This window comes from Cervus elaphus, chromosome 20 (genome assembly GCF_910594005.1).
Source record: "Cervus elaphus chromosome 20, mCerEla1.1, whole genome shotgun sequence".
Classification (NCBI taxonomy): domain Eukaryota; kingdom Metazoa; phylum Chordata; class Mammalia; order Artiodactyla; family Cervidae; genus Cervus; species Cervus elaphus.
Genome location: NC_057834.1, coordinates 58487737 through 58513281, shown reverse-complemented (window position 1 = coordinate 58513281; position 25545 = coordinate 58487737). Strand labels below are relative to the sequence as shown.

General features: G+C 38.7%; 1 protein-coding gene across 2 annotated transcripts; it reads left to right on the top strand.

Annotated features, from left to right (window-relative positions):
* The first annotated feature begins 15670 nt into the window (after positions 1 to 15670).
* PRPF38B (pre-mRNA processing factor 38B) lies at positions 15671 to 24296 on the top strand. 2 transcript variants are annotated; one of them, XM_043876993.1, is made up of 7 exons: positions 15687 to 16230; positions 16593 to 16700; positions 19107 to 19175; positions 19457 to 19608; positions 19689 to 19749; positions 21794 to 22017; positions 22267 to 24296. In XM_043876993.1, the coding sequence occupies exons 1-7, from the start codon at positions 15955 to 15957 to the stop codon at positions 23114 to 23116; spliced, it is 1740 nt and encodes a 579-aa protein (XP_043732928.1). In that variant the 5' UTR covers positions 15687 to 15954; the 3' UTR covers positions 23117 to 24296. The 2 variants fall into 2 exon arrangements, with proteins under 2 accessions (XP_043732929.1, XP_043732928.1); XM_043876994.1 differs by lacking the exon at positions 16593 to 16700 and having other exon boundaries at positions 15671 to 16230.
* Positions 24297 to 25545: the final 1249 nt, after the last annotated feature.

Genomic DNA, 25545 nt, shown 5'->3' with positions numbered 1-25545 from the left:
AATTAAATAAGGAGGCTATTGGACTGAGGTGGCTCTAATGCCCTGAAAAGCCTGTATAAACAAAACTAAAGCGTGCAAATGCCTCAATGTTAAGAAATGGAAACCTAGGGACTTCCCTGGCCATTCAGCATGTAAGACTTTGAGCTCCCAATGCAGAGGGCATGGATTCCGTCCCTGGTGTGGGGAGTTAAGATCCTACACACGCCTGGCTAGCCCACAGTGGGGGAGAGTAATGGAAACCTAAGGACAACCAATCATAAGCAAGTAGGCTTTTCTGAATAAGGCATCAGCTTAAGCTTGTGAAAGCAAAAAACAAAATGGAATAGGTATTGCTAAGAAAGCTCTCTAAAATGGAGCCAGAAGACCGTTGAAGAAGTGTGACTCATGCCTGTGTGAGCCTAGGTAGAGTCTGAACTGAACACCACTTACTCCCTTAATTCAGGCATCCAGACCGTCTGCCCAATGTTCCAAAACTCAAGATAATTATTGAACCTCTACCCCGAAAGAACGCCTGATAGGATATCCCTTAAAGACAAATATTTCCTTTTTTGTGTCCAGTCAGTCATAATTTTTGGCAGATAATTTTAACAACATTGTGGCTTTTTCCTTTATAAGCCCTTAACTTTCTCTTCCACAAAATACTGGGTTTTATCCAAATGTGTGTCTCCTGGGTTGTAATTCCCAAGACCCCAAATGAACTCTTCTTATTGCAACCTTCTGCATTTCTTTGTCAACAAGTGATACCCAGTCAAGTAATTTCCTTGCTTTGTTTTGGCATCTTTCCTATAAAAACCTTTCCTCTAGTTCCTGACAGTGATTAGGAGCTACCAGATTTGAACTGATGTTTGCTGAAATTCTTTTTTATAGTTTGATCAAAATCTTAAAAATTCCAACATTCCTCAGTTTATCTGTTAACTTTATGTACCCAAAAGAATTGAAAGCAGAGACTGGAATGAATATTCTTACACCAATGTTCACAGCAGCATTATTCAAAATAGCAAAGGGTAGAAACAACCCAAATGCCCATCAACGGATGAATGAATAAACGAAAGTGACATATACATCCTTTACAAGGAATGATTCTGACATGTTACTACATAAATGAATCTGGAAAACATTATGCTAAGTGAAATAGGGTGGTCACAAAAGGACACATATTGCATTGTGGGTGGGGAAGGAAAAATAATCTTCAATAGACACTGGATTTGTGGATACTGGACTCTAGTCCTGTTCATTGCCTTGGAGGTTTTGTTGTTGTTGTTCAATCACCCAGTCATGTCCAACTCTTTATGATGCCATGGACTGCAGCATACCAGGCCTCCCTGTCCCTCACCTTCTCCTGGAGTTTGCCCAAGTTGATGTTCACTGCATCAGTGACGCTGTCCAGCCGTCTTATCCTCTGATGCCCTTTTCTCCTGCCCTTGATCTCTCCCAGCATCAGGGACTTTTCTAATGAGTTGTCTGTTCGCATCAGATGACCAAAATACTGGAGCTTCAGCTTTAGCATCAATACTTCCAGTGAATATTCAGGGTTGATCTCTCTTAAGATTGATTGGTTTGATCTCCTTGTTGTCCAGGGGACTTTCAGGAGTCTCTTCCAGCACCACAGTCCAAAGGCATCAATTCTTTGGCATTCTGCCTTTACAGTCCAGCTCTCACAACCATACATGACCACTGGAAAGACCATAGCCTTGACTATACAGACCTTTGCCAGCAGAGTAATGTCTCTGCTTTTCAGTACACTGTCTAGGTTTGTCATTGCTTTCCTGCCAAGAGGTTTTGGTTCAGTTCAGTTCAGTCGCCCAGTCATGTCTGGCTCTTTGCGACCCCGTGAATCACAGCACGCCAGGCCTCCCTGTCCATCACCAACTCCCAGAGTTTACTCAAACTCATGCCCATTGAGTCGGTGATGCCATCCAGCCATCTCATCCTCTGTCGTCCCCTTCTCCTCCTGCCCCCAATCCTTCCCAGCATCAGGGTCTTTTCCAGTGAGTCAACTCTTCGCATGAGGTGGCCAAAGTACTGGAGTTTCAGCTTCAGCATCAGTCCTTCCAATGAACACCCAGGACTGATCTCCTTTAGGATGGACTGGTTGGATCTCCTTGCAGTCCAAGGGACTCTCAAGAGTCTTCTCCAACACCACATTTCAAAAGCATCAGTTTTTCGGTGCTCAGCTTTCTTTATAGTCCAACTCTCACATCCATACATGACCACTGGAAAAACTATAGCCTTGACCAGACGGACCTTTGTTGGCAATGTCTCTGCTCTTCAACATGCTATCTATGTTGGTCATAACTTTCCTCCCAAGGAGTAAGCGTCTTTTAATTTCATGGCTGCAGTCACCATTCCGCAGTGATTTTGGAGCCCAAAAAACTGAAGTCTGACACTGTTTCCACTGTCTCCCCATCTATTTCCCATGAGATGATGGGACCAGATGCCATGATCTTAGTTTTCTGAATGTTAAGCTTTAAGCCAACTTTTTAACTCTCCTCTTTCACTTTCATCAAGAAGCTTTTTAGCTCCTCTTCACTCTCTGCCGTAAGGGTTTTGTTATCTACCTGAAAATTAGACTGAATCCTGAATTCTTCTAGTTTTCACCAATATCTGTCACTAAATTAACATTTCCACATTTTTCCCACTCTTGTTACTTGAAATCATAAAGACAAAAACTGCCATTTTCTTAAAGACTTAAAAGCTGAAGCTGAATAACTTGATATAAACTTCAGAGAAATCACCACAACATCTCACATCCAGACCAACTTTGTGCTTTTTGCGCTATGGCCCATTCAGAAATTTCACTGGAACACCTTCTGCCATCAACCAGAGATAACAGGAAAATCTATCTGATTACTGCTGCCTCTCCTCACTCTGAAGATGCTTCAAGCCCAACATCTAGAAATCTTGACTAACAGCTCCCTAGACTCAAAATTTTTGTTTATATTCTGTTCTAACCATTAACTTTTTCTTCTGTTTCCATGGCAATGCCTCTTATTGAATACATGATTGCTTGTAACATATAGGCGTGACTTTGGAAGCCAACCTGCATCACTGCCTCCTGACATTAGATAGCACACTTTAATTTAACTGACCTATTCTCAGGATAAAGAGGTTAATTCAATGAGAAATGGAGCAATGTACCAACTGAGCTTCTGGGGATGTTTCAAAGGCAGGAACTTCTCGGGGAAGTTGCAAAGGCAGGATAGCAGAAATGGCTCCCCAAGATATGCCTCTTTGGCATAAGGACTGTTTTTAGCTGATTGTTTAAAGAAATAGCAGACAGAGACTTCCCTGGTGGTCCAGGGGACCTATATTCCATCTCTGGTCAAGGAACTAATCCCATGTGCCTAAACTTAAGAGTTTGCATGCTGCAACTAAAGATCTCGCATGCCATAACTAAAGACCCCATGTGCTGCAAGTAAGGATCCCACATGCCAAAACTAAGACCGGCACAACCAAATAAGTAAATATTTTAAAAAGAAAGAAAAGGCTGATCCTTTTAAAAAATTAAAAAAATAAAGAAACAGCAGACACAGAAGAATCTCTGAAAACACAGACGTTACCCTTTTGAAATGGAAATATATGTTTGTAAAGGAAATCTCTGTTTATGTGAGTTCTCTGGCAGAGAACGATGACTAAATCACTTGAAATCTTACTGGAGAAAGAAGATACTGATTTAAATCTATAAAACAAACATTACCCTTTTACCATGCTTTTCCTGGTGACCTCCCATAACTGGCCTCTTCTCACCACCACCCCAATATCTTTCCTTTATCTTTACTGAAGACATTATGTAAGATGGTAGCTTGGGCCTTCTCAGAGAGTAACTCATTCTTCCTAGATATATGTTAATAAGCTTCTATCTGTTTTTCTCTTGTTAATCCATCTCTTATTACAAGGAATCTCAGGCAAGAACTCAAAAAGGTAAAGGAAAAGTTATTTTTCTTCCTCTTTGGTATGATTCCATTTATACAGGATATCTACAGTAGTCGAATTCATAGAGACAGGAAGTAGAAGTCTCACCAGTGGAACGATGATGATTTCTTTGGTTCTCTCAAGGGAAAAAAATCAGATGAGAGACTCAGACAGTCTTAAGGAGCAAGAGTTTTATTGGCAAAGTGGAAGTACTCTCCCAAGAAAAGCTAAGAGTGGCTGCTTAAAATTAAACCAGAAGCAGCCCCACAATGTGGGTAGGGTTAATTTTTCAGAGTGGTGGAAAGTCCCTCCCTGTGTCCTGCATCATTTGACTGGCAAGTTGATTGACAGCTTTAGGTTATATAACTTTTCTTCTCGTGTGCATTGCAGTTACCCATAAGCACCCAAGCGAAACCCAATGGTGTGTGTGTGTTGGGAGCAGAGGGGCAGGTAATGCAAAAGCTGCATTGCTAATTTATTATAAATATGGCATAATGAACTCCAGGTTACTTTGAGTCACCTTTAAGGTCTTGGTGGGCCTGCACCAGCCTGTGCTGTCAAGTTTTATCTAGCTTGGTCCTGACAAGGCTGGAAACTCAGCAGTCCTTGACTAAATAAAGGAAGGATCTCTGGGCATATTCTGATCACCAGTGTCCAGGTGGGGGATGGAAAGATGACCCCATCCAGGCTGGGGCAGGGACTCACTCATGTCTGACTGACTACCTAACAGAATACTAGTTGCCAGGGGCTGGGAGAGGGAATTGGGAGTTATTGTTTAATGGGTTTCAATTTGGAATGATGGGGAAATTCTATAGATGGATGATGGGGATGGTTGCACAACAATATCGATGTACTTCATGCCACTGAACTATTAATATACACTTTAAAACGGTAAATTTTGGACTTCCCTCATGGTCCAGTGGTTAAGCCTCCATGCTTGCACTGCAAAGGGCATAGATTTGATCTCTGGTCAGGAAAGTTCCACATGCCTCATGGTGTGGCCAAAAAAATTACCCAAATCAAATAAATGGTAATTTTATGTATATTTTACCACAATTTCAAACATTTGAAGAAATTTTTTTAGCAATTAATAAATGATTTGTATAGGATTCCTGGATTTATAGTTTTTGCCTTGCCTGCTGGTGGCTCATTAATAAAATTGAATTCTCGCATCCAGCCTCAGTTCCTTCTCCAAATGTTCCTGTTTCATCATTCTCCTGGTCTTCTACTCTCTCAAAGCCTGATCATTATCCTTGGCTCTATTCATTCCCACCCTTCCCACATTTGGACAATCACCAAATCTTGATCTTTTCAAGCTGTCCGTTGCATCTGTTCCTTCCCACAGCCAATATTGTGACTTACTCTTTGTCATCTCATTTTCTCAACATATCTAATCTTAGCTTCCTCCACTAGATTCTAAGTACCACTGAGATACAGGACATAGTAGACATTTTCAGGACGAGTTTTAAGTCAAATAGACCTAAAATCCTGATTTGACTATTACACTCTAAATTTTGGAAATTTACTTACCCTCTCTGTCAACTTTTTTTTCAGTTGAAAAAGGAGAAATAACTAAGATTATCTATTTGATAAGTATGTACAGTTGTGCCTATTTTGGACCAAGTACTGTATTGAGGGAAAAAGAAAAATAGAGGTCCTCTGTTATGGCTCGACTATTCCAGCAGGTATAGATGTCTAACATGAAATAAATGACTGGGAAGTTATCGGGGACTTCCCTGGTGGTCCAGTGGCTAAGACTCCATGTTCCCAATGTAGAGTGCCCAGGTTTGAGCCCTGGCTGGGGAACTAGATCCCACATACCCCAACTAAAATTTCCTGCATGTTGCAACTAAGACCCAGAGCAGCCAAATAAATAAATAAATGTTAAAAGAAGCAGCAGCACAGGTATCAACCTAGACTTGTGACCAATGTCTAACTGAGAGGAAGGGGTGGGCAGACTTGTAGGAACCCTTAACCTATGGGGTCTGACATAATCTCCAGGTAGACCTTGTCAAAGTTAATTTGAACTGTAGGACACCCACTTGGTGTCCTGAGCATCAAGCATGAGTGTCTTGAGCATTGCTTGATGGTATGGAGAAATACCCACCCGACACACGTTGCAAAGGGTAATCAGAATCCTTAATTATGTTTAGTTTTGTAAGAAATTGCCAAACTGTCTTCCAGAGTGGCTATAACATTTGCTTTTCCATCAACAATGAATGAGAGTTTCTGCTTCTCATCCCATCAGCATTTGGTGTTGTCAGTGTTCTGAATTTGGGCCACTCTAGTAAGTGTATAGTGGGATTTCCTAAAGACATAATGTTAAACATCTTCTCATATGTTTATTATACATATACACTTTTTTTTTTAACTTTTGGCCACACTACACAGAATGTGGGATCTTAATTCCCTGATCAGGGATCAAACCTGCACCCCCTGCAATGGACGCTCAGAGTCTTAACCACGGAACTGCCGGGGAAGTCCTTCATACGTTTATTGGCCATCTGTATGTTTTCTTTGTTGTTGTTTAGCCACTAAGTCATATCGGAGTCTTTTGTGACCTCATGGACAGTATGTAGCCCACCAGGCTCCTCTGTCCAAGGGACTTCCCAGGCAAGAATACTGAAGTAGGTTGCCATTTCCTTCTCCAGGGTATCTTCTTCACACAGGGATTGATCCTGTGTCTCCTGCATTGGCAGGCAGATTCTTTACCACTGAACCACGAGGGAAGCAATATTTTCTTTGGCAAGGTGGCTACTTAGATCTTTTGCTCATTTTTTAATCACCTTGTTAATTTTCTTGCTGAATTTCTCATTCTTTGTATATTTTGGATAAAAGTCCTTTATCATATATGTCTGGTATTTTCTCCCAGTTTGTGGCTTGTCTTCTTGTTCTCTTAATTTCACACATTTTTTAACTGATGTCAAATTTTTCACCAAATGTTTAAGTGGTTGTAATGGATCTAATTTGCTATGTATTATAAATATTGATGTTTGAAAATAATATTTACACTGCTTTTTAAAAAGTATTCGGTGTAGGACTTCCCTGGTGGTCCAGTGGTTAAGACTCTGTGCTTCCACTACAGGGGGCACGGGTTCAATCCCTGGTCAGGGAACTAAGATCCCACATGCTGTGCAGTGCTACCAAAAAATAAAAACTTTTTTAAAGTATTCAATGAAATTTAATACTATAGCTAACTGATACAACAGTCATTTTAAGAAGACATGAAGTGGAAATGTAAGTTGGTACAACCATATGGAGAACAGTATGGGGATTCCTTAACAAACTAGAAATAAAACTACCATATGAACCAGCAATCCCACTACTGAGATATACCCTGAGAAAACCGCAATTCTAAAAGACACATGTACCCCAATGTTCACTGCAGTATATTTACAAAAGCTGGGACATGGAAGCAACCTAGATGTCCCCTGACAGATGAATGGGTAAAGAAGCTGTGGTACATATATACAGTTGACTGTGACTCAGCCATGGAGATGAATGCATTTGAGTCAGTTCTAATGAGGTAGATGAACTTAGAGCCTATTGCACAGAGTGAAGTCAGAGAGAGAAATCGTATATTAATGCATATAAATGGAATTTAGAAAAATAGTACTGAGAAACCTATTTACAGTGAAGAAATGGAGACACAGACGTAGAAAACAGACTAGTGGACACAGTGGGAGAAGGAGAGGGCAGGTCAAATTGAGAAAGTAACATTACATGTATACATTCTGATGTGTAAAATAGAAAACTAGCAGGAAGCTGCTGCATAACACAGGGAGCCCCCTGGTGCTCTGTGATGGCCTAGAGGGGTGGAAGGGGGTTGGGAGAGGCTCGAGAGAGAGGGGATATATATATATGATTATGACTGATTCACAATGACGTACGGCAGAGACCACCACCACATTGCAATTATCCTCCAATTAAAAAAAAAAGACATGAAAAAGCTCCATATGAAGTAAGAAATTTTATATCACTCCTCCTTTATCCAGTATTTTCATTCTACTCATAAAATTTTTTCCAAATGACATCTTTATGTTCACACATCTTCTAGTGATCACCTTATCATACTTCTCTCTAAACAACTATATATGTTAAAGAAAATAATTTCATCTCCTAGGATTATAAGGCTCTAAGTGTTAATGTTTTTCTTCTATCTGGTTGTTTTCAACAGTTACTATTAATGCACAATTGATCAAAATGGCACATACTATAAATATTGATAAGTGATTATTAAACATGAAAGCAACATTTTATGAGAAATACATCTTTTAATAAGATATATCTTTTTAAACAGTTAGTACATGTAGCTGTTTATGAATACTGCTGATTTCTAAGATGAGACACACGGGACTTTCCTTGTGGCCCGATGGTTAAGACTCCAGGCTTCCACTGCAGGGGATATGGGTTCAATCCCTGGTCAGGGAACTAAGATCCTGTGCAGCAAGGCAAAAAATAAAAATAAAAAAGATGAGACACAGCATAATGTCAATACTATCCTTTTTTTGGCAATTCTGTGCAGGTTAAAGGATCTCAGTTCCCCCATGACCAGGGATCGAACCTAGGCTACCACAATGAAAGCACCGAGTCCTAACCCCTGGACCACCAGGGAATTCCTGCTATTTTTTTCATACTTGTATATGTAAGTGCTAAAGACCTCATTCATATAAACAAGTAGATGGATCTGAAAGGAGTTTTGTTATAGCATTGTAACTTGACTGTAACTTTCCTGCACGTGGCAGGGATTGAATCCATGTCCCCTGCATTGGCAGGCAGATTCTTTACCACTGAGCCCCCAGGGAAGCCCCAGAGTTTGTGTTCTTAACAACTGACTATCCTTTTTTTTACAGCAACATCCCACTTACACGAAATGATGAAGATAAGGCTTTTTCAGATAACTAGGTGTTAATCATTTAAAACTTAAATAACTAATAGCTTTATGTAATTTTTTTCTAAAATTTGCATATCTTTTCTAAAATAATCCCATGCCTTCGTAACAATAATTTAAATAATTCAGGTTCATTCTTATGAATGTTACTTTACATCATGATTACTGCTTCACCCTTGAATAACACTGATGCATCTTTGAGACACATGTCTATCCTTCTCTGACATGGAGTTAACTGACTTCCTGGGCTGTCCTCACATTTACTGAAGACTTTGAATCAGGCTTACTCTCCAAGTGGAACCAATAATTTATTAATTTGTTTCTTCATTTAATAAATAAATAAATATTGTATATTGAGAAATATATATGTTTGGTCTTTGTCTTCAGTTCTTAGCACTAGAACTTCTAAAGCCCTGGTTAATTTCCTGAGTGATAGGAGTGATAGGAGCATCTTTTGTTATAATACTTGGTTCTTAGTCCTCAGTTCCAAAAATAAGAGCTTCTTGTTTTGTTTTGCTTTTCTTTTTTTGGCCATGCTGCAGCACTTGCAAGATCTCAGTTCCCCAACCAGAGATTGAACCCAGGCCACAGCAGTAAATGCCCGGAATCCTAACCACTAGGCAACCAGGGAACTCCCAACAAGAGTTTCTAAGATCCTTCAAATCTCTAGAATGATAAGGGGTTATTTGTTTGGTTTTTTTTTTTTTGGTGGGGTTGTTTGTTTTTTTGGTATCATTTATATGCTAGTAAGGTAATTCTGGCTGGGCACTTAGATAGCTTCAGATACAAACTGGTTGCCAGATAAACCAAATCAGGTAATTAGAAGGTTGAAACTTTCAGCCCTATCCTGACCTCCTCCCCTGGAGAAGAAAATGGCAACCCACTCCAGTATTCTTGCATGTAAAATACCATGTACGGAGGAGCCTGGTGGGCTACAGTCCATGGGGTAGCAAAGAGTCAGACGCAACTGAGCAACTTCACTTTCTTTCTTCCTGACCTCCTTGGCTTATGATTCAATCAAGCATCCCAATGTATCAATAATAGAACCTCACAAAACCTCTAAGTAATGGAGTTCAGGGAACTTCCAGATTGATGAAGACAGCCATGCATCTGTATGCTGTTGCACCCGGAACTCCACAGGGATAGAAGCTTCTGCACTGAGGTCCTTCTAAACCTCACGCTATGTACCTCTTCATCTGGCTATTCCTTTATAATAGCCTTTGTAGTAAGAAGCAAAGTTCTGTGTTCTGAGTTCTGTGAGCAGTGATAGGAACTCAGGGAAGGTCAAGGAGGTTGAATGAAGCCTATTTTCTACAAACAAGAACCAAGGGGAGCAGAAAGGACTTGCAGCTGGAGAGCCCTAAGGGTCCTGCTCTCATTCACCACTCCTTGTGACTGATGCCTAAATTGGGAAGGCATGTGGGACTGAGCCCTTGACCTGCGCAGTATGTGCTAACTCCGAGTAATTAGTGTCAGGACTGCAATTAAATTGTAGGACACATAGTGTACAAAGAGATGAAAAACTGGTTGGTTTGTGGGGGTGGGGGAAACCGCTAACATTTGGGGTCAGATGTGTTGCAATTAGTTTCTTTTATTTTTATAATTTTTTCTTTATTTTTGGCTGTGCCAGTGTTTCGTTCCTGTGAGGGCTTTTCTCTGGTTGTGGTGCGTGGGGGCTACTCTCTAGTTGTGGTGCACAGGCTTCTCATTGCGGTGACTTCCCTTGTTGTGGAGCATGGGCCCTTGGGCACACGGGCGTCAATATTTGTGGCACATACGGGAGCAGTCGTTGCAGCCTCCTGGTTCTAGAGCAGAGGCTCAATAGTTGTGGCACACGGGCTTCATCGCGCCGCGGCATGTGGGGTCTTCCCGGATCAGGAATTGATTGTTTTCTTCTCTCAATTTGTTGAAAAATAATTGATATACATCACTGTGTAAGTTTAACGCATATAGTAGGATGGTTTGATTTATGTTTATTGTGAAACGATTGACAGGTTCTACTAACACCTGATAATTCTTTTATTAATTTTTTTTCCCAGACTTAAAAATTTTTATTTTGTATTGGGATATAGCCAGTTAACAATGTTGTGGTAGTTTCAGGCGAATTGCAAAGGGGTTCAGCCATACATATACATGTAAGCATTTTCCCCCAAACCTAATAATTCTTAAATCTCAATTCATACCTCATCTGATTCAGTATTTTGAAGTCATAACCAAGGAAACAGGGATAGCTTTGTCTAACACTTTTGACTGTTTATAACAACTTATCAGTAGTATCAGATTTTTATTCTTGGGTACTTTAGTCAATGGCTTCTTCTGTTACTTTAGAATTGTGGTTGATGTTTTTGTAGTTTGTTTTCAACAATAAAATCTTCAAAATATTAGAACACTTTATGTTATTTTAGTTACATTTGGCAATTATTTTAATTCTTATTCATAAATGATACATGTTTATCAAGCACCTTCCACATGCCAGGCTTTTTTCTTAAGTAATTGATGGAAACACAAAGGCCCCAGAGTAACCAAAGCAATTTTTAAAAGAAATAATGAAGTTGGAAGACCTAACCTACTTGATTTCAAAACCTACTAAAAAGCTGCAGTAATCAAGGTAGTTTGGTATTGGCGAAAAGATAAAGACCAATGAAACAAAGTAGAGTTCAGAAGTAGATTCATACATGATAGGTCAGTTGATTTTTGACAAAAATGCTAAAGAAATTCAACAGGGAAATAAGTCTTTTCACCAAATGGTGCTGGATCAATTAAATAGCTACATGGGAAAAAAAAAGAAAGAAAATCAACTCTACCTTACACCATAGGCAAAAATTAACTCAAAATGGATCACAAACCTAAGTACCAATTCTCAAATTATAAAACTTTTAAAAAACATAAGAGAATCATTGCAATCTTAAAGATGGAAGTGTTTAGAACAAAAAGAGCACAAATCATCAGCAAAAAAAAAATTTCGTAACTTGGACTTCATCAAGATAAAAAAAGTATTTGAAAGACACCACTAGCAAAATTAAAAGGCAGGAAACAGACTGAAAATCTTTGCAACACGTGTTTCAAAGGATTTCTATCCAGACCATGTAAAACAAAAATCTTCCAACCCAACAAGACAAACAACCACATAAATAAATGGGCAAAAGATTTGAAGTTACTTCACAACAGAAGGTATATGAATGCTGGTAAGTACCTGAAATGATGTTCAACATCATTAGTCATAAGGGAAGTGTAAATTAAAACCACAGTGAGATACTACTGCACACCCTTTAGAATGACTAAAATTAAAGAAAAAAAAAATCCTCCTACTAAGTGTTGATGAGTTTATGGGGCAACTGGAACTCTCAGACTTTGCTGGTGTTAATGTAAAATGGTACTGTCACCTTGCAAAACAGTTTGGCTGTTTCTTAAAAAGTTAAACATATAGCTATCATATGACTCTGTCAGTCTTATGCTAGGTATTTCACCAAGAGAAACAAAAAACATCTACACAAAGACTAGTACACAAATGTACATAGTGACTTTATTTGTAATGGACAAAAATTAGAAATCCACATGTCCACCAGCAGATAATTGGGTAAACAAATAGTAGTAATTCCACACCATGTAATACTACACAGTAAAAAAATAAAATAAGCACACATACAACTGATATAAGGATGAATATCAAAATTATTGAGTCAAAGAAGCCAGGTAAAAAGGAAACCTAGTGTATGATTGTATTTATTTATTATAATTCAAGAAAATGCAAACTAATCTATATTGACAGAAGGTGATTGCTAGGGATGGAGATGGAGGGAGAGACTGGATTACAAAAGGGCACAAGAGAACTTTTGGGATGATGTATGATTGTTACCTTGATTGTGATGATAATTTAATGGGTACTGAGATAGACCTAAGGGTCCCTCTCAAAGTTCTAACCCTTGAAGTTAGAATTTGAAACCCTAATCCCCCAAAATGATGGTATTAGGAGGTGGAGCCTTTGAGAAGTACTTAAATCATGAGGGAGGAGCCCTCACAAATGGGGTTGGTGCTCTTAGAAATCTCAGAGAACTTCCACATCACTTCAATCTTGTGATTACATAGCTAGAAGGGGCCAACCATGAAGCAGGAAGAGAGTTTCCCCTTGGCCTTGGACTCTCCAGAACTCCAGAACTGTAAAAAATAAAATTTTGTTGTTAATAAGTTACTCAGTCTGTGATTTTTTTTATAGCCTGCAAAGACTAAGACAATAAGTGTACATGTATCAAAATGAAGCAAACCAAACTTCCCAGCTTTATCTATGTGCAGTGTAGTATTCCTAAGTTAAATATAACTTTTTAAATGGGGATAATAGTTCTACATTCAGGCTGTTTTAGGGATTCATTGAATATGTCAAGCACTTTATCTTAATACCTGATTTGATATTAATACTTAGTTTGATGCCACTGAAACTTTGACATCAAACTTCAATCTCTCTACTAAGCTTTTCACTCAAAGTCTAGAGGTAAATGAATTTTTAAAAGATTTAAGCATGAAGATCAGTCCTGGGTGTTCATTGGAAGGACAGATGTTGAAGCTGAAACGCCAATATTTTGGCCTCCTGATGCAAAGAGCTAACTCACTGGAAAAGACCCTGATGCTGGGAAAGATTGAGAGCAGGAGGAGAAGGGGACAACAGAGGATGAGATGGTTGGATGGCATCACCGACTCGATGGACATGAGTTTGGGTGAACTCTGGGAGTTGGTGATGGACAGGGAGGCCTGGCAGCCATGGTTCATGGGGTCCGCAGAGTCGGACACAACATGAACAGAACTGAAAGCATTTAGCAGGATTTGGCAATTAATGTCATTGAGTAAACTTAATAAACTTACTATCAAGGCAAAAAAATACACATAAAGGAAAAACTGGGCTCAAAATTTTTTTCATGCTATTTTTAACAGTAATTCATTAAAATTTGGGATCATGTATTTTCCTTGGGAAGTAAGTCTATACTAATGTATAGAAAAACAAGATTTACTAGGAAGTTAAAAACCACTTCTGAAAGTGGTTCTTAGTTCTTTAGTTCTCCAGTATAAATAAAGGAACTAGACAGGATGATCACTTACGTACTGTTCAGCTCTAAATATTAATCACTCTAATCATTCATTTCTTATTCATCTTTCCTTGCATTGTCATACCACTGTCTCCTACTGGTTCAACTTCATCCAAGTGTGGATTTTCCCCTAAGTTTCTGTCTTATCCTTTTCCCCTCCTCTGTGTCTAAGCCACTGAACTTAAGATCTCCACCTTCAATTAAGTCAGACAGAGAAGGAAAAATATATGACATCCCTTATATGTGGAATCTAAAAAGAAATACAAATGAACTTAGGAAACAGACTCACAGAGAACCAACTTAAGCTTGGGGTGGAGGTAAGAACAGGGGGAAGGAATAGTTAGGGAGCTTGGCATGGACATGTACACACTGCTACATTTAAGATGGATAACCACTAAAGACCTACTGTATAGCACAAGGAACTCTGCTCAATGTTCTGTGGTAGCCCGGATGGGAGGGGAGTTTAGGGGAGAGTAGATACACGTATAGGTATGGCTGAGTCCCTTCAATGTTCACCTGAAAAGAACACAACACTGTTAATAGTCTATATTCCAATACATAATAAAAGGTTTAAATACTTAAAAAAAAAAAAAACTCCACCTTCAAACTTCCAACTTCAACAGTTTCTAGGCAAGACTAAATGATTAAAGTGCCACAACGAGAAATCAAATAGGATGGAGAATGGAAAATGTCCTTGGATTTTGGCAATTAGGATGACGCTGAGCATCCAAGGTTTTGAGTAAGGAGTGCGGCGCTTTTAAGGATGACTCTGGCAACACTGTGAAGAATGAATTGGAACCAGAGACTATTAGGCATATTACCATCGAAGGTGACTTTGGAGTCATAGCTGTAACCCCTGAGTTTAAATGACATTAAATTCCTAATGTTTCATCTTGGCATTCCAGGCACTTAGGTGGTCTAATTCCTATCCAGTCGTTACTCCCCCATAAGTGTATTTCCTGGCCTCGGTCGGCCAGACTACCCGCTACTGAGCTTGATCTTCCTTGCTTCTATGGATACTCAGGCTGCTTTCTGTTTATAAAACTGCCCAGTTCATGAATACTTGCACAAACTTTACTGCCTTTTTTAGCCTTCTCTTAGCTCCCAAACACCATAAATCTTCTCTAGGTTAACAGTAGCTTTTGAAAGGTGAGACCGATTCTGACTCATTTTCACACCGACCAGCTTCTTCCACCTCTTCCTCCCCCAGTCAGAGTGCATCGGCAGAATGTAAGTACTCAAATAGAAGTCACGTAACAAAACGGCGCTACAGGTACAGCAGTTCTTTTAATGCTAAAATGCCTTTCTTTTTTTTTAACAGTCCAGTAAAATGTTATCCCGACCTTACTGTTGAATAAATTTAGGCTCCAATAATAAGACCTCCGGTCAGACACTACAGCCTGGCGGACGACTTTGCATAGGTATCACATGAATGAGTGCGGTCCTATCAGAGAATACGAAAACTGTGAACCCAAGAGACTCCACAGGAATCAAGAGTCACGAATTTGCAAGCACACAGCCCTCCGAACGCCTTTCCGCTAAGCTTCCGAAAAGGAGAAACCGGGGCCGCGGTCCAACATACAGATCAGACAGATAATCCCCGCCCCTGGCCGCCAAATCCCCAGTGTAAGTCTCCAAAGAGTTAGGCAGTGGAGGCCAGGGCCGCGACCGCAGTGCGCGCGGAACTCGCGGAACTAGGAAGAGGAATCTCCAGCCCACCTGGGCGTCTCTGATTGGCCGTCGGCTAAGCTTGGCATTCTGGGACGTGTTGCGTCATATCCGCCGGGGCCGCCATCTTGCTCCCAGGGGCAGTTGGCGGAAGAGAGCGCGCTACCAGGCCCGCCGGCTCAGTGTCTGCTTGGAGTTCTCGAGGCCCACGATTCGGCGTCTGTTCTCGACCAGGGGTCCGTCTCTTACGTCCCGTTTGCCCTCCCTCACCCAGCTGGGGGACAGCGAGGCGGCCCCCTCTTCGACGGCGTTCCATGGAGTAGGGTCCCGGACCGTTGTCCCGAAGAGCGAGATCGAGCTTGGCCGCCTCCCCCTCCCTTCTCCCTCCCTCCTTCCTTCCGCTGCAACATGGCTAACAACAGCCCCGCGCTGACAGGCAACTCGCAGCCGCAGCACCAGGCGGCAGCGGCCGCAGCCCAGCAGCAGCAGCAGTGCGGCAGCGGCGGCACCACCAAGCCGGCAGTCTCGGGCAAGCAGGGCAATGTGCTGCCGCTGTGGGGCAACGAAAAGACTATGAACCTCAACCCCATGATCTTGACCAATATCCTGTCGTCGCCTTACTTTAAAGTGCAGCTCTACGAGCTCAAGACCTACCACGAGGTGGTGGACGAGATCTACTTTAAGGTACGAAGCGTCTAGACTTGGCGGGGTGGGGGGGATGTTAAGTTCCGAGGAAAGGGTATGGAGGAAACGGGCGGAGGCGGCCCTCGAGGTCTGATAATCTGTAGATATGGGAAGGTTGAACGGAGGGGGAGCTGTGGCCTGTAGTTCGCCAGGGAGGGGTCAGAGTGGGGCCGCCCTCTCATTTCCTTTTCAGATTTTTAGGGCCGGGAGAGCCCGCCGCCATTGATCTCTCTCTTCCCCCAACCTCCTGCCCGCCCCTGGGGGGAGTTGGGAAGGGAGGGCTGGGGGAGAGGAGAAACGAGTAACTGAAGTCTCTCCAGTTTACAGTTTAAATTTCTTTCTTTTGACGTGGATCTGCTCAGCGCCAACTTGTTGGTGCTTCTCCCGCTCACCCCGGGCCAGTTCGTGTATTGACTTCAATGTTGGCCTCGTGTTGTTGGTATTCACTATCCGATCCGGACAGGGAAATGGTCAGTGTGTGTGTCGGGTGGGGTGGGAGGGTCGAGGGTGGAGAGGTGCAAGTGGAAAAGATGTACCGAAGGCCTGGAAATTTTAGCAGCAGGAGGTCAGGAGTGAGTGGTTTCAGTCACCTGTGCGTTGGGCTTATTTAGAATTATCTGGGCCCTGGGCTTCTGCGGCAGGGTCGGTGCTGGCTTGGCTGTGCTGGGGAGCTCACCTGGCGCCTCCTCACTGCACTCTTGTCTCAGTTCTTGTTTCGTTAGCAGGATTGACTCAGTCTTGCAGCGAGGCTCGGAGCAGCCCAGGGTCGCAGGTAGAGGTATGCATTATTAATCATGCTCAATCGCCATAAATGCATTTCCCTGGTTAAATGAACGGCTACTTAGATTTTTTTTTTTTTTTTTGACCATTGGTTTTGGTCTTTTCCTCACGAATTTGGTAGGCTTTCTTCATTTACCTAAAAATTATGTAGTTTTAAAATTATCTTCCAGGCCTCCTAAGGTAAATTTATACTATTAAAGAATATCAGTGAGTCTTAACGGTCTTTAAATACTTAAACTAGGACATCTGCCATAATACAATACGTTTTGTCTGTATTGACTCCTAAAAACCACTTGACAGACCACATAAAGTATCTTCCCTGACCTGAACATATCTGTAGAGGTGATAAGAGAGGAAATTTTCTTTATTCGCCTTTAGGTTATGTTTTGTCCACCTTTCACCCTAATAAGTGAATAGCTTATTAAAGGATTTTGAGATACTAGTTGCTTTTGATAGGAGATCTTATTTTGAGAATATAGTTCAACTTTGGGTATATAAAGTAAACTGAAATTTCGGTGTACTAAGTATTGTAAGTAATTGTAATACTGTGAACTAGATTTTTTTTTTTTTTTTTAAGGTAAGGCCTTTTTCAGTGTGGATACAATGTGGTGAATATTTAACCCTTAGCTTTATTTATGCCATAAACTTCAGTCAGTTGAAGATCGGGTTCCTGCTCTTTGTGGCAGGTTCTGTTTAACAACCTAGGCAAATGTTAATACGACTGAGGGAAAAGCTTGTTTTCAGATTTTACATACTGTATCTTGAAACACCTTAAGATTCTACTACAAATTATTTAAATTTAGTTATAAAACCGAAGACTCGGGTTTTGTTATCCAGATCAAATAATCGTTGAAATATATAGGCTTCCTATTTTGTAAGTCGATTTTGTTTGGCATCCACCCTTTTGGTTAGCCTTTAAGGAATTGAAACATCTCTTCACAGCAAGGTAGGGGAAGGAAATAAAACTCTAAAGCAGTGCAGCTTAGTCCACTGAGCAAAATAGTGTAGTGTTTACATTTAAATGCATGCTTTTCTGTCTGAGTCACTGACAAGGACTATTTCATGTAATAGTGGATGGGTGGAAGTAACATTTTAGAAATACATAGTGAAAGAACAGGATTTCAAAACCATTTGGTTTTGTTTCAAGTTAAAACAAATATGGATCTTATTTTTCCAAAACACCTTTGTTGAATCTGTTGTACAGTTAATATTCTTTCTTTGCTGTTTTTAGGTGAAATATATTGTTTTTATAGGGTGCCCCACTTTAGCAAAGATCTGTATCTTTGCATATACTTGACAATGCAAGTTATACTTACTGTTTTTGACCCAGTTTATATTTTGGGGGAAAATTGAATTGGTTCATATAATCCGGCTGAAAATATACAGTAACTAAAATAATCTATGTGTAGGTATGGCCTTTGTAATTTCATCTTTAGTCAGAAATGAACATAATGCTTGATCGTGGTTTAAAAAAATGTGTAAATATAAAGTTTCATGATTTTGCATCAGAAGTAATTTGTTACTACTTTAGCATACTTCATTTTTTCCTTTTTGTATTTTTTAAATTCTTTCTTTCAAGTTTTTTCTTTATCTTATAATGTGGAATTTTAAATCACCACGAAACTGAAATATTAAGGGTATTTTAAAGTTTTTTTTTTATAAATACTTAAACTTGTTAATACTTTCTGCTTTAAGTTGGGGCTTTAAATCCATTTTAAAATGAGGATTTTTAATTTTTAAGTAATTCATAATACAAAATTGATTATCAATTTTTAAGTGTATAAGACTAGAAATTTCATGTCTCCACCTGTATCTGCTTCCTACAAAGCTAGGTTAATGTGATTTTTGCAGTGTAAAGTTGTTAAGGTTTTGTTAAACCCTATTTGCTTTATTGGTGCTATTTAAATATCTAAGCAGTTTTCAGAGGTGGTTTACATACTTTAAAATGTATGTAGACAAAATATATACATCATGTCAAAATGCCCAACTTTCAAACTTTTGGAAGAGCTGCTCTGTTATGGATTGGGGTTTACTTGAATCATTTTTTAAAAATTCAAAGCATGAATGTTTGTTGTGTTTCTCTTCTCTATTTTCAGGTCACGCATGTTGAACCATGGGAGAAAGGAAGCAGGAAAACAGCTGGCCAAACAGGGATGTGCGGAGGGGTAAGTAGAAGTACGTGCATTTTTCAGTTTTTCTGTGTCTGATAACTGAGTTTATATTCGGAAAACTAAAAATTTGTCAATTACATGCCAAGTTACAATTAGTTTATGTTTTTTAAAAATCTAAATTCAAGTGTTCCCTGGGGTTAGAAAAGCATTTTTTTTAAAATGGTCTGTTCTCAGTTCTGGATTGTATCTCCTGTTAAAACCTAACAGGATTAATCAATTGGTACTAAGTATCTCTGTTAATTATTTTACCACTTTCTTAATTCTTTCCCTTAAAGGTTCGAGGTGTTGGAACAGGAGGAATTGTTTCTACAGCTTTTTGCCTGTTATACAAATTATTTACTCTGAAATTAACTCGCAAGCAAGTGATGGGTCTTATAACACACACAGACTCTCCATATATTAGAGCCCTTGGATTTATGTATATAAGGTGAGCATGTGTTTCTCTATATTTTCAATAAATATCTTATTTTAATTGACTTAAGCTTAATCAGTCTTTTGTAATTCTAGGTACACACAGCCCCCTACAGATCTGTGGGACTGGTTTGAATCCTTCCTTGATGATGAAGAGGTATGTCAACAAGGGTAATAATTAATTTTCTTCTGATTATTCTTTTTAAATATTTTTTATTTATTGATGATTTAACATCTTCCAGAATTTTCTGTACCTAAATTTATTTCACTCACATACGTTTGGAATTAATGTCCTGTTACTAAGATTAGGGTGGATTTTATATGTCTTAGGTTAAATTTTTAAGTCTTGTTTTCACATTTTTATATTGTTTAGATTTATTTTGCTAACTATTGAAAGCTGTCTCTTCCTAATTGTGTTCTGTGTATTGTTTTGATCTTGACTTGTACAGTTGATAGTGACTTTTTAGTTGGCCATGCTCAAGATTGAGGTGGTAAGACATGCACATAGAAATAGCAATTATTGCTTTTTTTTTTTATATTCTGGGACTTTTCAGTTTTTTACCCTATAACTTCCTCCAAATATTAATATTTCCATTTGCATAGAAGTGCAGAATTGAAGAGCTGAGTGGAATTTAAGTAGGGTGAGGGCTTAGATAACTTGTTCAAGGTGATCAGACTATTTCAGTCCCAGCTTTGTAACTCTTACTATATTATATACATGTTTACAGAAAGAAACCTCTTTTTAGTAGTTCAGAATTTTTTTTTTTTTAATGTGAAACTTAGCATTCAAACTTAAGGTTGAGCTTGTTACATATGTTCAGAAAGTATTTTGGAAAACATTGCTGTGTCAGATTTAAATCATACATGTATTAAAGTCCAAGATCACAAATGGATCTTAATAATGATCACTGTTGTCCATATATCTATCCCCACAATTATACTTTGTTTTAAGGTTCATAAAGTAAACTGAGTGGTGTTTTAGTAGTCCTATTTTAAATGTATCCAAAGAATTGGTTGTATTAAAGGATAGTCCTAATGGAAATCTTTCTGGTGTATTTTTATTACTATGTGCACAACTAAAAGAATCTCACTCATGTAGACACGGAGAATTTTTCTCTGCAGTTTTTTTTTTTTTGTAAACAGACTATTTACAGTCTGTTTATCATCTCGGAAGAGGCCAAAAGTGTGTTAGATAATCACAATCTTTAAAGTTTTTTCTTTTTAGATAAGATTTTTCAGGCCAGGGTGCTTCTCCTTTCTATATTTAAAAAGCATGTCCCGCTTCATAATTGGTATTAGGTTTGTTTCTGAATGCTTCTGTTTAATCTGTTTTTTATTGTATTTACAAACCTGAGGCTTTCTATTTAAGCTAACTTATTGTTTTCTTCCTTAGATATCTGCAGCGATTATATTTGGAAATACTGTATATCTGAACACTTAAATGTGTGTGAGTGCAAGCAGTTTTACCTTTAGCTCTTGTTTTCCTGTTTAGATAACAAATCTCACTTTCCTTGTGTGCTTGCACTGTAGGTTTGGGACTGACAATAGCTGACTAACATGTCCTGAGCTGTGAGAGGGCATAGCAAGAAGGCCTTCATGCGGTAATGACCCTTTTCAGAGACAATGGTCATCATGGATTATGCGTTTCCAATTATTTGTTTATTTATTTATTTTCTACATAACTCTGAATTAGAAACCTCACTGCTTCATGGCAGTTGGTTTGCTATTGCTTCCAGTTTTGTTAGGGCTTCATTTTATATTAGAGTTGTTAAAAGATAATCTTTAGACAGGAACTGTTTAAAGTAGTTCATATGTAGCTAGGTTACACTGCTAGGAACGATGTGTGCAAACATGTCCACAGAAATAAAATGTATAGTTAGTAGGTATGTGGAATATAAATTTGATTGTTCTGAATAGTTTAGTAATGTAAGGGGGTGTTTCATATTTTTTTTTAACTGAGTGAGGTCACTTCTCTTTATGTCCATGAGGTTGCAGGGTTCGTTCTCACCTGCATGCACACACTGAGCCCAGATATTTCTCTGTATCATTCATTACCAGATTAGAAAGGTACACAAATTGAAATTTTTCTGTTAGAATTTTTTTGTATTTGAGATTCCAAAGATGGTTATATTTTTTATAGTATTCTTGTATTTATTGAGATAAATTTTTTGACGGCCAGGATATCTTTTGTGTTTCTGTAGGACCTAGATGTGAAGGCTGGTGGAGGCTGTGTAATGACCATTGGAGAAATGCTGCGATCTTTTCTCACAAAACTGGAGTGGTTTTCTACTTTGTTTCCAAGAATTCCGGTTCCAGTTCAGAAAAATATTGATCAACAGATTAAAACCAGGCCAAGGAAAATCAAGAAGGATGGAAAGGAAGGCACTGAGGAAATAGACAGACATGTTGAGCGCAGACGTTCAAGGTAATGTAATTCTTGAGTTACCACAGCTTTAAAATGTGCTTTACACAAAAGTTCTTGGAAATTAGTATCACATTCTTATGTATAATTTGTCATCTTTTCCCCGTTTTCTACCTTTAAGGGCATATTCAACAAATTAATGCATCTGTAAATGAGAACAGGCAAATACTTTGCTTAAATTATTCTTGATGTGTGACACTTATGTTTTATTCAAGTTTTTTTCTCCCCTTCCTCCTTTTTCCTGAATATTAGGTCTCCAAGGAGATCACTGAGTCCACGAAGGTCCCCAAGAAGATCCAGAAGTAGAAGCCATCATCGAGAAGGCCATGGGTCTTCTAGTTTTGATCGAGAATTAGAAAGAGAGAAAGAACGCCAGCGACTAGAGCGTGAAGCCAAAGAAAGGGAGAAAGAAAGGCGAAGATCCCGGAGTATTGATCGGGGGCTAGAACGCAGGCATAGCAGGAGTAGGGAAAGACATAGAAGCCGTAGTCGAAGTCGTGATAGAAAAGGGGATAGAAGGGACAGGGATCGGGAAAGAGAGAAAGAAAATGAGAGAGGTAGAAGACGAGACCGTGACTATGATAAGGAAAGAGGTAATGACCGAGAAAAGGAGCGATCACGAGAACGGTCCAAGGAACGGAGAAGTAGGGGTGAGGTAGAAGAAAAGAAACATAAAGAAGACAAAGATGATAGGCGACATAGAGATGACAAAAAAGATTCCAAGAAAGAGAGAAAACATAGTAGAAGTAGAAGCAGAGAAAGAAAACATAGAAGTAGGAGTAGAAGTAGAAATGCAGGGAAACGAAGTAGAAGCAGGAGCAAAGAGAAATCAAGTAAACATAAAAATGAAAGTAAAGAAAAATCAAATAAACGGAGTAGAAGTGGCAGTCAAGGAAGAACTGACAGTGTTGAAAAAAGAAAACGAGAACATAGCCCCAGCAAAGAAAAATCTAGGAAGCGTAGCAGAAGCAAAGAACGTTCCCACAAACGAGATCACAGTGATAGCAAGGACCAGTCTGACAAACGTGATCGCCGAAGGAGCCAAAGCATAGAAACAGAGAGCCAAGAAAAACAACATAAAGACAAAGAGGAGACTGTGTGACGATTTTTTTGTAAAAGTGGATCACATTGAATCCTATAAACATTGGATTAAATCTGCTTTTTTTTTCCTCCCAAGTTGAGATTGTGCAGTAGTTACGCACTCTTCAAGCTCCCTGTAGGCTGCATTTTCATTTCCTCTTTTGTGTAGGGAAGTGCCTTTGTAATCCCATTTATTGCATTGATGTCTTCACCCTATTGTTGAGTTTGATACATGATGCACAGATTGTTCTTGCATTTTATTGTTTAACTGTTTTTGAGATGTACAGTCTGTACATATGTCCTGAAAATGTTTTAATTCCTTTGGCATGGTTGCCATGTTGGTTAAATTTGTATAAGGCAATAAACTGCCACTAATTCTATTTTTGTTTTGTAGGTGTGGGATTATGGTTTGTGTACTGAAGTTAGCATGGCTGTGCTTTTCGTAATAGAATGCTAAAGACTTTGAAAATGGATCTAGGATGTCTATCATAGGAGAATTACATGCTTTCAGTGTACATGAAGGCAGCAGTTTTAGGATTAACATTCTTGCCCACTGTATATTGTCTTGGAAGGCTCTTGTTAATATGTTAAACCTAATATTCTCTACAGTTAACTTTAGAGAGAATTTATGAGAAGTTAGTTTCTGATGCAGAGGTTTCAATTAGGCTGTGATTTGATCAAAAGTCCTTTTAGCATTCTACCTCAAAGGGACACTGTTAGTATGCCTAAAATTGATTCACTTAGTTTTCCTTTTTTATTTGAAAAAAATACATGACATGTAAACTTTTTTTGAATTTTTCAGATTTTAAAGTACTATATTAAAGGAGAGATTAATGTCTAAAGCCTAGCATTCTTACAGCAACCCTATACTAACGTGAGATTGGGAGAGGGTGGGGCAGGTGAGTAGAGAAGTAGGTATAAGCCTCAAGCTTCCAAAGTGTTTTTATAAATGGGAAAACTTAAATTATGGAACAGCTTGATATAGTGTCCTTTTTTTAAATTCAGAACTTTTTTTTATTGAAAATGAAGATTGCTGTTTGAGTTTTTAAACTTAATCTAGAACAGAGAAGTATTAAAAGTAATGCTTTGCTGCATTATTTAAGATTATCAGCAAATTATTTGATAGATTGTTCTTATGACTTGTATTCTGATTACAGAGAACGATCATGAGTGTGGAATAAATTACTGGATTAAATCCTTTATCCTGGGTGTTGGCTTCCCCCTTTTGTTAACTTTTTAAGTATTTTTTATTGGGGAAATAGATACAATGAGTCACACTTTGTGCAGAAGGATATCTTAGTGCTCAGATGACAAGTGAATTTTAAATGTGTAGGTGGAGTTAGACATACATGATGGCCAGCAATATTACTAGAGTTCTTAATAACAGTTCCCTTTATCCTTGAGTGTTACCTGCATCAATAGGTTGTTCTTTGGTTTGAGTAATTAGTTTCACATCAGAGGTCCTTATTGCAGGACTTTGCAATTAGATTATATATTAGAATCATTTAAAATTTGGACTTGAAAGAGCTTTTAAAAAATAATTCTTCCAATTCTATACTAGACGCCCAAAGTTCAGTCATTGACAGGACTACAACGGAGTCTTCTAACCGTATTAACTGACCATATTAACATTTGTTTTATCTCACTGTTCATATTGGCCAACTGATGGGCACTCAGAAGCCACATTGCAAAAAAACCGTTAAATGGGACAAAGGAGTACATTCAGCAGAGTTCTTCATATGTGGGCTTAACATTTGTACTTAACTTCAGAAAAATCTAATTAAATGAAGGAATTCTAAGAAAATACTGTTTTTCTTTTAAGAGTAGAATAGTCAGTGATCTTTTAAGCTGAGTGTCAAGTGAATGAACACTAGATAGGTAGAAATTAGAAAACTTCCTGAATGATGAAAAGCAATAGATATTAACAAATATTTAGCACACCTAAATGGATGGTGCTACTCCTTTGAATATAGTTAATTTGGTGGTGTATTTTGGTAAAACATGGAAAGAATTTATTTCAAATAGAAGTGAAAGTATCACTGCATTTAGTTTCCTGTCATTTTGCTTTTGAGCATTTTGATAGATAGGAGAACATGTAAGTAATACTAATTAATGCCAGATATATGCATGACTTAATTTGGAGAATAGCTTTCTATAAGATGGAAAACAAGCAGCTCTGAAAGACATCTCAGGATTGTTTCTTGCAATTTTTGAGAAAACTTAGTAAAAAGCTTTTGATAGAGCTTAATATAATTAGCAGCCTCCATGCAATTTTCTCAGTTTACTAAAATGATTTCACTTTTCCATGTATTATCTTGCATCTGTTTTCTAGTGTTCAGTTTGCAATTAAATCATATACATGAGCTAGTATGTTACCAGTTTTGAAATTTTAATATGAAATTTATGTTTTAATGACTCCCAATTTATAATCTGTTAGTTGGGTTTAGTTTC

Excerpts from the sequence above, each read along its gene's own strand:
- PRPF38B (XM_043876993.1), top strand. The coding sequence starts at position 15,955 with ATGGCTAACAACAGCCCCGCGCTGACAGGCAACTCGCAGCCGCAGCAC. Across the intron at positions 16,701-19,106 it reads CCGATCCGGACAGGGAAATG|GTCACGCATGTTGAACCATG; the intron begins GTCAGTGTGTGT and ends CTCTATTTTCAG. Across the intron at positions 19,750-21,793 it reads CCTTCCTTGATGATGAAGAG|GACCTAGATGTGAAGGCTGG; the intron begins GTATGTCAACAA and ends GTGTTTCTGTAG.